The 12,751-nt window shown below is 38.2% G+C and overlaps 1 protein-coding gene across 1 annotated transcript; it reads right to left on the reverse strand.

Moving 5' to 3' along the window:
* Positions 1-6,655: 6,655 nt before the first annotated feature.
* On the reverse strand, positions 6,656-9,156 carry tll (nuclear receptor subfamily 2 group E member tailless). Its single transcript, XM_065232422.1, has 2 exons — positions 8,879-9,156; positions 6,656-7,878 (listed from the first exon to the last, which is right to left on the reverse strand). The coding sequence occupies exons 1-2, from the start codon at positions 8,949-8,951 to the stop codon at positions 6,758-6,760; spliced, it is 1,194 nt and encodes a 397-aa protein (XP_065088494.1). The 5' UTR covers positions 8,952-9,156; the 3' UTR covers positions 6,656-6,757.
* Between the last annotated feature and the right edge of the window lie 3,595 nt (positions 9,157-12,751).

The raw sequence follows: 12,751 nt of genomic DNA on the forward strand, positions 1-12,751 counted from the left end.
AATACCACAATGTACTAAATAAACCGAAGAAATGTTTTTCATCAAAAATTACTAACATATTGTCAGCAATTAATGCAATACTTGTTGTTCACTGGTTGTGGAACAATAATGTTTATTTACTTTGCTTGTTTGGTACCCCGCTTGACAATTCGATTGGTTCTTCTGGCTTCACTCTTGGCGGGTCTCTTATTATAAAATTGACTCTGAAAACCCTACTTCGGGCCAACTTGCTACGCCAAACGGAACTCAGTAACGCCTTTTCTTGGTGCGTTACTGGCATTAAGATCTACCACTGAAGCCTAGTCTGAACTACTTCAAACTAGGGGGAACAGGATAAGTAGTAATTTTCGTCTACTTGATTCCTAATCTTTTACTCGCTGTGCTCTAGTTTGAAGTGGTCAAGACTGGGATTCTGATTCATGGTCATTTGCGGTGTTATTGCTTGATTTTGTTGCGAAGGAATCCGTTTTTTGACTGACAGGACAGCCTTTGGAGGGTGTTCCAACACTTTGAAGGGTATAAAGAGCGGGACCTTTTAATTAGAGTTAGATCCTTTCGAGAAAGACACGAGTGGCAACTGTATTAAAACCAAATGCTTCATGATTTTTCAATAGGGATGGAGTAATACGACATCCACTAAACTAAGGATACGGGGTATTCCACAATCATATACTTGTCGTAGTGGATTTATGCCCCGGCCATGGAAAAAAAGAACGCCAAAAGTACCTATCATATGCAACAATGCATTTAATTTAAATTTGAAATCTCCAAAACGGCCTGAAAACATCCTGAAATTATATGAAAGAACAGTCCTGAAAACGCCAGAACAACGTTATAAGTACTCAAATAACACATTGATCTTTTAAAAATGCAGTGAAATTCTCAAATTATTTGCCAATATATTGAACAAAGGGACCATTAATTATGTCACACTTTTAGGGGAAAGGGGGGGGGGGGGGTTGGGAACTGTGACGACCCATACAGAAAAAATAAGGTCTATACAAAAATGTGACAAAGGGGGAGGGGAGGTTGAAAATGGGCCAAATTTGCGTGACATAATTAATGGACCATCGCAAAGTTAGATTCTGATAACAGATGGGCAGTACACAAAAATTTCAATGCAGCCATCAATTTGATTGAATATTTTAATGTCCATAAATGTTTAAGAAATGTAAATTAAAACCGCTTGAAATCTACAAAAAAAAAATATTATAGTGCAATTTTGAATAACGGAACATAATTTAAAATTTGGATTAACTTCGGGTGAATTTTTCAAAATATTCTTAAGCTGTCTGAATTTTGGAAGAAATTTTAATAATATTCCCAAGTTGTCTGAATTTTTGCGACCCATGTAAGGGCACCTCATGACCAACTAGTGTGTCGCGACCTATTTATTGAGAAATGCTGTCGTAGACTGTGATTTATATTCGATTCTCAACTTAGGACGAAAAGCCAAAATATTTATGATCTCTTAAAGTATATCTCATTCAGTCAAGTAGATACTTCAATACATTAAGAAAACTTTAAAAATGTATAAAATATATGAAATTTTAGAAGTTCTACGGATAAAATAAAGTGTGCAATACAATTCCATTCATTTTATTAGTATGAAAAATTTGAACGTACCAAGATTTCCATCGCTACCCGGTGAAATTACTTGGTGCTCCTCGTATAGGTCGCCCATGCATAAAAAAAAACTGGAAACCATTGTCATTTTGTAGACTCGTTAGTAGGTCGAGTTCGGAAAGCACCAATTAACGGCATTCTGTTATCACACTGATTTACCAGAGATGTCTGTACCTCCGGTGTCCTTAGCTAGGGAAAACCATAAACAGATTAGAACGAACAATTCAAGTCGTTTCGCTAATAATGAAGAGGATAACACAACGCCCATTATGTTCGCTGGCTTTGATTTGTAATGTGAAGCAAAATTAGTTTGCAAAATATTTACCGCTTTGTAAGTCTTAAATCATCGCCCATCTATAATGGTTATGCCAAAAAGGTGAATACTTTATGACTTGTTTGGTGACACCCATAAAATCTGCTTCTGTTACTTTTTTGTCCAATGCTTGTGACGTCTCCTTCTACCTGAAATATCAATGGTTTTTTGTGTGTGTCATGTTAACTCAATGTCAGCTTGGTTATTCTTATCAACAATCTGCAAATAATTTCACCGGCAGTGACTCCAGTAGATAATCACATCTACATACATTTGATTTCAAATTCGTAGCACATCAACTGGGGAAATGCATGCAAGGGTTAATCTTACAATTCCCAACGGCTTGCGTGGTGCTTTCCGAAAAGGGTAGGGATTTATTTAATTGCTTCTCACTAGCCCACGACAATTGAGTGCCATCCTCGTGGCCATCACGATCGTTCTGAATCGCATGGGCTCAAATTTTAATCGCTTCTTCAAATATCAGTCACGCGAACAAATTGACATATCCTTTTGTCGCCATTCACAACTACGGTGGTTGAAAATGTTCGGAGGGTGCCCGCTTGCAGGCTATGCAATGGAAGTTTATTCGTTTAAACTTGATTCAAGATTTGGAAGTGTGTTAACGGACTTTTCGATGACGGGAATAAAGGAACAAATTTTTTGGAGTAAGTATTTTCTTGCAATGTATATTTCTAGGACCCGGGCCATTTGACCGAATGTCATTTAGCCGAATACTGATTGGCTCCAAATTGATAAACGAAATTGAAATTGCACATTGTCTTTACTTAAGCACTAAAAGCTCCTTACTCACATCTAGCCTTGCGTAGTATGCCGAAAGAACTACTCGTGTTTGAAAAAGGAAGAATTTCCTGAACATATTAAAATCAAATTTATCTAAATTTTAAAGCAAGCTGCATTTGTTGTGCCAAAATAACTAGAGCATCAAATTTCAAAGAACTGCTCATGATTAAATGAAGGAGAAATTTCCAAAAAAAATAAATTCTAGTTTACCTTAAACTTATGACAAGCTGCAACAAATAATTAGAACATCAAAACTTCAAAAAACTGCTCATGTTTAAAAGGGTGTCCTGCTAAAAATCATGCCAGTCACATAACTAAAAAGAACATCTTATGGTTAAGAGAATAATGAATCGATCGAAAACATAAAATATCTGTTTTAAGCAATATACAACTTAAAAAAAATAAAAACTCCTGGATCGAAACATTCTACTAAGCTTGGGATGTGGGAGCTCAAAATTATTCCGAAACAAGAGCTTTGACTTACTCAGGAATCTAATAGTGTTCGAAAATAGAAAATCTCTTTTCAAGTATTCGGTCAAACGACCCATTTGGCCAAACGGCATTTGGCTTAATTGTATTCGGCCAAGCGGCATTCTGCCAAACGGCATTTGGTCGAATGGCCGGACTATATTTCAGCACCCACCTGAACAGTTTGAAAGTTTTTTTTTTACATTTTGAAACAAAATAGCACATACGGTATTGCTTGGTGGACACTTAGTCACGGACACTTCAATAAACCGTGTTAAAAATAGCACGTAAATTTTATCATGGTCTCTTAGTATCGTTCAGAATTATTATAAATATTTAATATGTTGCAAAGTAGACGATATATTTATATAAAAGAAGCAAATTTCGCGATTAACAAACCAGCAATTATATGAGAAATTATAGTTGCTTAGTAATAATAAGTATCTGACACAGTGGGCCAGGTTTGTAATTTTTCGGGGTTAAATTAATACCTCCGAAACAAAGCAGTTCTATGAATTTATGTCTTCAGCGTAATTTTGACGTAGGATTACGTCTTTCGGCAACATATTGGGGGTGCAATTAAAAAAAAAAAAAATCGACCGCATTACGAAAAGTGGTCAGGTTTTAATCACATATAAATCTGTCAAAAGCGGATGAATTTTAGATCGAAACAAGTCAATCGATTGGAATTTTGCCTTCAAATCTGCTAGAATGAACACTTTATTGATTTTCAATACGTTACTTTTGAAAATTACATAACACATATACTGTACCGTGTATCACCGTGTGTGGTGGTATCCGGTCGGTCGTCATTATCAGCAGCAGCAGCAACAGTGCTTTCGGCGCGTGGCGTTAGACATTGTTCTCTAGTACACAACGAAAGGCCACATGAGCGTCCATTTACCGGAGAATTACGAAGCCGCACCGCTATTGATCGGAATCAGTAGCTCTTCGTTAGTCGCTGTGAGCCATCTATGCCAAGCGCGTCACCGTCGTTCCAAACAACATGCAGCTCGCCAGCCTCCTTTGCGTTGAAAACCCTAATGGCTCAGCATTACTCAAACATCACGACAAAACGGTTCTTTTCAGGAACGCCATAAATTTTTTAAAGTGGTTTTTCAGGACATTTGTCAAAGTAATCAATCGGATGTCAGTTCCCATATGTTAAAATCTAACAAACCATGTATTTTTAAGGCAACATTGGGGGTGCAATTTTAAAAACCAAAGTCGGTCGTGTCATGAAAGTTGTCTGATTTTTATCCAAATGGATTTTAATTCTTAATGATCCAATCGATAGCTACGAATCTGTTAAAATTAAGACTTTATCATTTTTCAAAATGGAACTGTTGAAATTTGCACGTATGTGGAACTGTTGCTATACTAGTTAAAATTATCACCGATTGCCTGTGAAAATCACTTTCCCTAACACAGATTTCAAAATTGAATTCCATCCGGTCTCACCTAACGGTGTTCATTCAACCACCGCGTGTGGTGAGCGGTGATGTTTTCCAGTACACAAGGACAAGCTGCTCGCAAGTAGGTAGCTATCAAGGCTGCCCTCACAGCTGATCGGATTCCGTAGCTCTTCGTTAGTCGCTGTGGGCCTTATATGCCAAGCGCGTCACCGTCGTTCCAAACAACATGCAGCTCGCCAGCCAGTTGAACACCCTAATAGCTCAGCATTACTCAACCATCACGACATAACAGTTCTTTTCAGGAAAACCATAAATTATTACTGTTTAAGAGTTAATTTATATTGAACGTTCGCTCGTCTTGCTTCTTCTTCTTCTTCGCATTTCAAGCTTATTACATATCGCATATTAGCTTATTGCGTGCTCTCAAGTTAGTGTTCTAGATGCACTTCCACAGTTATTAATTGAGAGCTTTCGATGTCTGTACCATTTCTGCATTAGTACAATTGTGTGGCAAGTACAATCATACTCAATGCCTAGGGAAGTCGAGAAATTTTCTAACTCAAAAAATTCCTAGACCGGACCGGGAATCGAACCCAGCCACCTCCAGCATGGTCTTGCTTTGTAGCTGCGCCTTTTAGAAGTCTGGGAAGATCCTCAACATTTTGTACAAATATTCCTTAACATCTGGGTAGGTCCCTAAAATTAAACGAAATTTTCCTAAGCTTCCAGGAAGTTCGAAGGATACGAGGCTGGGAAGCTGGGTATTGGTACCGCTATGAGTACCTATGCCCACTTCTCTTGATGCGTGTGACTGGGATCCAGCGGTTGAATATGAGATATCAATCCTCGGAAGCCCCCATATCACGGGAATAGCATACGTTAGGACAACCAAAACTGTCTCCTAAATTTGAAACCAACAATTAAAGACAACGAATTGAAGTCGTCACAAAATTTGACTTCAGCCCAGGTTAAAGCAAAAGCAAGCAGCTGCTCAGGATGGAAGTATTTCACGTTTTTTCCATCACTACAAACTCGGTGTGCAGAATCCTTGAATGAATTAATTAATAAAGGCGTATAATAACCACTCATGGTCCCTAAAAGTAAGAGCCTTACGAGAATTCATAACATTCAGATCGTGCGAAATAAGTGATCTGATTCGAAATATCGCATACCATTATTGAATTCTGCTTCAATTTCAGAGTGTGTGTAGTTAAGGTTGGAAGGATCTGGATTTTTTTAGAATTAAAAAAAAAATAGGAACAGACATTGCATAAACCTCGAATTGACTATTAGGTCACCTAACTTTAGAATTAGGCATAACAATTGATGCGACAACTAGAACTTATCAACCTATGAAGACTGATCTTAAGAACATTATTCAAATATTCTTTCAGTAGCATACATGCTACTACATGTGTATTTTTATTCCACCCTTAAATGTCACGTGGTTTGAATCGGCAGTAGGGACCCTATTATTCATGGCAAGGGAGTGCGTCTATTTCGGCTGCAGTCAGTTAGGCGCTTCTCTTGCAAAGACACATGGTGAAGATAGGGGAACGAGATAGACGCAAACAGAAAGCAAAATATCCTTGCCTCTGATCCTGACTGATATCGTAAGTCGGTCCTAGGCAGAGATTTCAATGCGTTAGAGTGAGACGAACACCGTCACAGAAAGCCATCATCATCATTGAGAGGATTATTCAACAATGAAGCAAAAAAAAAAGTGAGGGCCTAAGCCAGTATGGCGGCTTTGCTGTTTGTAGGGAAGCTAGAATGAATGAAAACGTAGCTGTATTTTTTCCATTCTGGAAATCCGTCGGCATCAGCTTCAGAGGATTTTGCTGCAAATTACCGTTCATTAGGATTTGTAATCCTTTTGCATAGACATTTGGGCAGTGTGTAAAAAAAAATAAATTTTTGTTTGTTTTGTTCAATCACTTTTATTTAGCAACTATTTTTAAATTGCGCTAATATAACAATACCACTGAAGGTTTTTACGAATATTTATCATTATATTATTAAAGGGTTTTGATTCAATTTAAGATTTTCAAAATGTTATTTACACAAATCAATCACAGTCAATTTAGCGATCTAATCATCCAGGATCAGATCGTTGATGAAACAGAGCGTTGAGCTATTTCTGCCTATAGAAATCAAGCAATAGTTTGAGCAGTGGAGCGGGGCCAATATTTCTTCGGAAGAAAAGTTCTTCAATGGTGTAGGTTGAAACGTTTCTCAGTACAGGTAATAACTGTAGCAAAAGGCGATAACGATCGGACGGTACAGGTCGGCACGTTCTTACGTAGGTAGCCAGAGCATCTTTGGCGCCATCTTCCAAAGCCCGGACGGTGGCTATTTCCTGGATTGATTTAGATGTTGAAGAAATGATATCCGATCCGTCACTGCTGCTGCTGGAGATGCTGCTTTCTGGATCAAATTCTGTTTTGTAGAGAACAACCGCCCGAAGGTAGACGAACTCGTTGGTGTCCACTCGCAACGCAACGATTTGAGTGAGAATTTCTTGGAAGATTTCGACTTCTCGGATTATGCATTCGGGTATGGATTCACCTCGGTTATTGTTCAGGTACTCGTAGGCTATTAGTAGGTGATTGAAGTTGATCGGTAGCAGATATTGTGCGACGGCTAGGATAAAGAACTCTCGCCAAGATTCTTCAAAAAGAATCAACTGATCGTCGAGCGGTAGTTTCGTGAATGGGACTAAATTTTTCAGGAAATTGACGTTCATGAACAGAAGCTGTGCGGCTGATTCTCGAATGGCATCGGCAGCAATCAATGGGTGAGGTGATTGCATAGCTGGGAATAATGTTGGATGTACCATGGATTGTGGACTAAAGTAGGCATTCCTTTGGATGCTGAGATCAAGACCCATCGTTGATTGTCCCATTGGAAGTGGTGGTGGAATCATCAGCTCATGCCGCAAAGGTGTATCCTTGGCGATGAAAAGTGCCATCTGTTTACGCAGGGTTGAGCTCCGGGGTCCTCGTTCATGCTGTACAGCGTCTTTGTTCATGCCAACCTCGAAGCATTTCTTCAACCGACAAGCCCGGCATTGATTGCGATGAGTTTTATCAACCATGCACGGTATCTCGGATTTTGATTTGCATACGTACTGCCGACTTCGGCGGATCGATCGCTTGAAGAAGCCAGCGCAACCGTCACACGCGTATATTCCGTAGTGTTTGCCAGAGCTATGATCACGGCATACCTTGCAGGGGACGTCGTACAAAATGCGGCCTGGAAGATAACAGAAAAATAAGAAAAAATCCGTTAGAAATAGTCGTTAACCATCAGTCAAAAGGCATCGAAAAGGACATCCGGGAGTCGGATTGCAAGATCCGCCTTTTCTTTCAACTGGTTGGAGTGCAATTATGCTGTAGTGTGAGAAACCGGGAGCGCGAACAAAAGACCGGAAATGTTTTCATATTCATACCGAGAAAGGCACAATGATTGCTCATTTCTGCCGTATGTGGTTCTTTCTGTTGTTTGTGATCTTGAACTGAAGAGGTCGATATGACAAACTGATGAATGTTATTTCAAAACGGATACTGAGTGATTTGAAGAACTTTGTTTACGTTTTGATCACTAAAGACCTTGGAAGATTTCATTATGATTTTTTTTCGATTAATATTAACAATGTAGTTATGGAATACTGTTCGATTTCAATGAATGCAGAATTTATCATTCGCAGCTTAATTGAAACAAAGTTATCATCAGAAATTATTAACTTCTTCTTAAAAAGCTTATTTCAAGATGATTTTGTTCCAGGAATTCATTGGTAACAACAACAAAAAAATTATATAACTTCTACAAAACATGTTTGAACACTATGTGTAATGATCAATTATGAGTTTTTATTCTCGTTCTTATAAAATTTCGTTATTAAATCTTACGTTTAATGTTTTTTTTTTACTTGTCTCAAAATAAAAGAATTGCTGCAGTTCCAAATTTTGTCCTACATTTTGTTGTGACTAATCAGACTCAATAATCTGAAATCAGAAGTCATTAATGGTAATCGCAGAGTATTTCTTTGAAGTTTCAAAACATTGTTAATATAATAATTATATTATGCAAAAATCTTGAAAACGAATCATTGACGTCTATTTATTATGATATTTAATTACAAATGGAAAATAATTTCTTGAATTGTCACCGTCAACCATATGTAGTAATACAAACAGTAGTTATATGCAATCAATTTAAAATGCATTGATTCATAATTATTTAAAACACTTACTCGATGAAGCAGGAATCCTTAAATGACTGTATCGAGGATCCATCAGCTCTGGGGAACTGACTGGGGATTGCATTGTCACAACTTATCCTTTTCACTTGTTAACAGTATTTGTTCACTACAATGTTCCGTTAATGTCTTTGTTCACAAATGTATTGCTGTCAAAATCATTTGATTGTTCTAACGTTCACTGATAATTACTTCGCACTTTTCAACCGCACTACAATTATAATCCTTAATGTGTTTTTACCGGCACGGGATGGTTCTCCATTGAGAGCTTGACTCGGTTTGATCCAGTTTCAATGGAAGTCGGGCAGTTTTAAGAAGGTTCTTTTCAACTTAACGCCGAACGCATATTGCACACAAATACTCTTCTCTGATTGGGTGCAGCCTCCAAGGACCTCAAACAAGCGCGAACTCATACAAGCACAGGCAGGATAACGAGAGGCGGTCCTTGCTGACTGCTTACTTTCCCTCCTGTATAATTTTCATTCGTTTCATCTCATTCCATTCCCACCGCGTTCATTCGTAATCTCACACACATGCAGAGAGCAGCAGTTCATTCCGATTGATGATCCTGTCGGGTGTGGTTGTTACTATCATTCACAAAATAAGGACGATGTGTAGGTACAAAATGCCATACCGCTCTGCCCTCGATTAATTGTACTTAGGGTTGTATCTATTACGGTTATACCCGGAGGGTGAATTAAGGGAACAACAGTCTGGCTGGTGAGAAATGATTTTTCGACTCGAAAGGAAAATAATAAAAAATAAATATATGCCGCGAAGTTGCGAGGGAAATTTTTCATCCCTCCTACAGTAACAACAACCATCGTCGTTGACCACAGAGCGTCGAACGGCGTCGAGATTTATCCAATCAAGGATTTGAGTGTGGAAGAACCATAAGAGGCACACGTGTCACCGTGCCGTTAGAGCTTAATCTCCTTCCAACGCTGTTTTTCGTCAATGGCTGCCTTTTTATGCAAATAAAGCGAACTAGGACACTTGGAAGCGGGTGTCGTGCGGGTGACGACAGTCGTTATGTCAGTTTGCCCTGTTCAAAGATTGGAGTGGGTTCCTATTTGGCGAAAATTGACTAATGGGTCACGGTTTGATTGAAATCGAAGAGGATAACGGATTGGGTTCTCATAGGGTGTTACAATTACGAATTAAATATTCGTGTACTTTACTGTTTTAAATCAAAGCGAGTTCATTGCAATTCAGCAGAATTTTCGAATTAACTGAAAAACAATAAACTGACTGAGCATTTGTGATTAGTAAAACGAATAATTGTGACACAGGAAAATGAATAAAAACATTACTATGAAAGTTCATTCGTATCTAAGTGTATGAATCGTTCATGTTTTCTGAAACGAACACTTTCCCAGCTACCTCTCTTATTGTTAACCGTCAAGTCAACTAATGATGTTTTGATTACCTGGAAAATTGCAATGTAATGGACCATATTGTCTTCTGGGTCTTCTAGGCTCTAGGAGGCGTTTTGTTTTAGGCAAAATATTGCTTTTTTGATTTCGTCTAACGCCTCCGAAAAACATCGAACAAAAGATACATTAAGTCTATTTTTTTTTTGTGATGACAAAGGTAATCATTTAGGCTAATGATGAATGCATGCTTCTTTTAGTGATTTTGCTGAAAATATGTACCTCGTGCATTTACCTGAGTTTACAGTTACTCAAGCTTTTATAGGAGTGTGCTTTTTTATAAATTTTACTTAATTTATTGCTTTAGAAATAATCCTTCAAGCGCATGATTCATGAAGTCATTAAAAACTATGAACAAACTTAACTCTATGAGAGTCATGAGAGGTGATTTTGAAATTAACTTAACGTTGTAGTGGGGTGAAAAAAAAAGCAACTAATGCTAAAGGTTCAATCTGCATTCACGAATTATCTTCGTCGACTTTATCTTTTGTTATTGGCTTGGCGGCATAAACCTTTCTGCTTTACTTATTGATTTAAATGATTGATACCGTAACGATCCGAGTGCACGACAGTTCGTTAACCTGGATTTATTATTTTTTATATTAATTATTACGTCTTCTTTACACAATATTTAACTTATAAGTGAGGACTGAGTCTGTACGCCAGTGATCTAATTAGTTTCCTTTGAGCATTTTCACATCTGTTAATTGGGATTTTTTTAGGCCTGTAACATTTTTGCATTAGTATAATTGTGTGGCAAGTAAAATCATACTCTATGCCCAGTAGAGTGTTTCAAAATAGATCAATCCTGGATTTTCAAACGCTTTTCCCTGGAATGGTAATTTGGGGGGTCAGATACACCCTTTTCAAAATTTGAAGTAATTTGGTTCACGGGAACCCATCGCTCAAAGGGCTTGAAGTTTGTATGGGAAAAAATCGACAAAATGTATGGGGGAACGAGCCACTTTCACATTCGCGGCTCTAGGTGGCGCTGTAGTTACGTAGTTTGTTACATTCAACATTGTTGCAGGGTAAAATAAATTCATTCTTCAACCAGACATACAGACTACGAAAAACTAAACTTCGGTTCCCTGAGACCGACCATTTGACAAAAGAATGAGTTGAAAAGAACGAAAAAATCAATTCAATCAAACGTTCTCTTCGTCGACATGCTTATGTTTCGGTTTGAGAACACTTAATTTTGCATGAAATGTTTGTTTACGTTTCACCATTTACGTTCAATATGGATTACGTCTCGTTTATGAGTAGATATTTCTAAGTGTGTACAAAGTAATTAATGTTATGGATGTTCATGATTTTGTGAAAAAAATATTATTATTAAATATTGCTGGAGTGAAAAAAAAATAATCTTCATTCTTTTATTTAACGTCGGTCTCTGTTCCGCAATCTAGTGCCAATCACCGACGGACATCGATTGCCATCCATTGACGGCAATCGAATGTGCAGGAAGGCAGCTTCCACACCTGCGTAGGATATCGCACCCATTCAACACACATGGGCCGGGACCAACGGCTTTACTTCCCTTCCGAAGGAAGACGTGACCAGAGATTTTTATGTCTCAGAAAAATCCCACCGACCTCGGCTGGGATTGAACCCAGACCCATTGGGGTGTTAGAAAGCTGTCACGCTTACCACTACACCACCGGCGCCGGTGAAAAAAAAAATTAATGTTGCTTTGAAATTCTTAGAATTGTGTTAAATTTAAATGTTCCCTCATTTCACATCCGTTGAACCATTTTAAACGGCCGTCCCGCTGTGATTATAGCACAGCATTGCTAATAATCTATATGTCTATATATTTTCCAAGCAGCGCTGGTGATGTAGTGGTAAGCGTGATTGCCTCTCATCTTAAAAAGCCTGGATTCAATCCTAGTCGGTGCCGTCGGGATTTTCTGAGGCATAACATCAGGGAACAGGGAAGTAAAGCCGTTGGTTCCCGGTTTATGAGATAATGGGGGCAGGTGTCCATCTCCTCCCTGGCGTCGGTAGCATTGGCACTCAGTGCGAAAAACAAGATCGATGGAAAACAAATCATGAAAAAAAAAAATATATACATAGTAAAAATGAAAGAGAGCAGCAAAATAGAGCACATGTGATATGACAATGGAGTGATGATCGGTAAAAAAAAATATCCCCGGAGATGGGCAGTGTCTATTTTTCGCACTGATGTTACAGTTTTATATGAAGCAACTAGGAAAACAAGATCATTGATTTTATTTGTTTATTTGTGTATTGAAAAATTCAACTGGCAATTATTGTCTACATGAATAAAACTTAAACTAAATAGTTACGGTCAACGGTACGGAAAAGGCCAAGCAACCGATGACGAAACACGTCAGCTGATACATTGAAGTCGAACATTTAAAAGAAGTTGTTGAATTGCCGGCTGATTGCTCGTATTGGCTCGTGTTGT

This window comes from Ochlerotatus camptorhynchus, unplaced genomic scaffold (assembly GCF_037179485.1).
Source record: "Ochlerotatus camptorhynchus isolate MF236.1 unplaced genomic scaffold, CSIRO-AGI_Acam_v1.1 ptg000369l, whole genome shotgun sequence".
NCBI classification, from domain to species: domain Eukaryota; kingdom Metazoa; phylum Arthropoda; class Insecta; order Diptera; family Culicidae; genus Ochlerotatus; species Ochlerotatus camptorhynchus.

Coding starts and splice junctions, on each gene's coding strand:
- tll (XM_065232422.1), bottom strand. CDS start 8,951: ATGCAATCCCCAGTCAGTTCCCCAGAGCTGATGGATCCTCGATACAGT. Junction 7,879..8,878: donor AAGGATTCCTGCTTCATCGA/GTAAGTGTTTTA, acceptor GTTATCTTCCAG/GCCGCATTTTGTACGACGTC.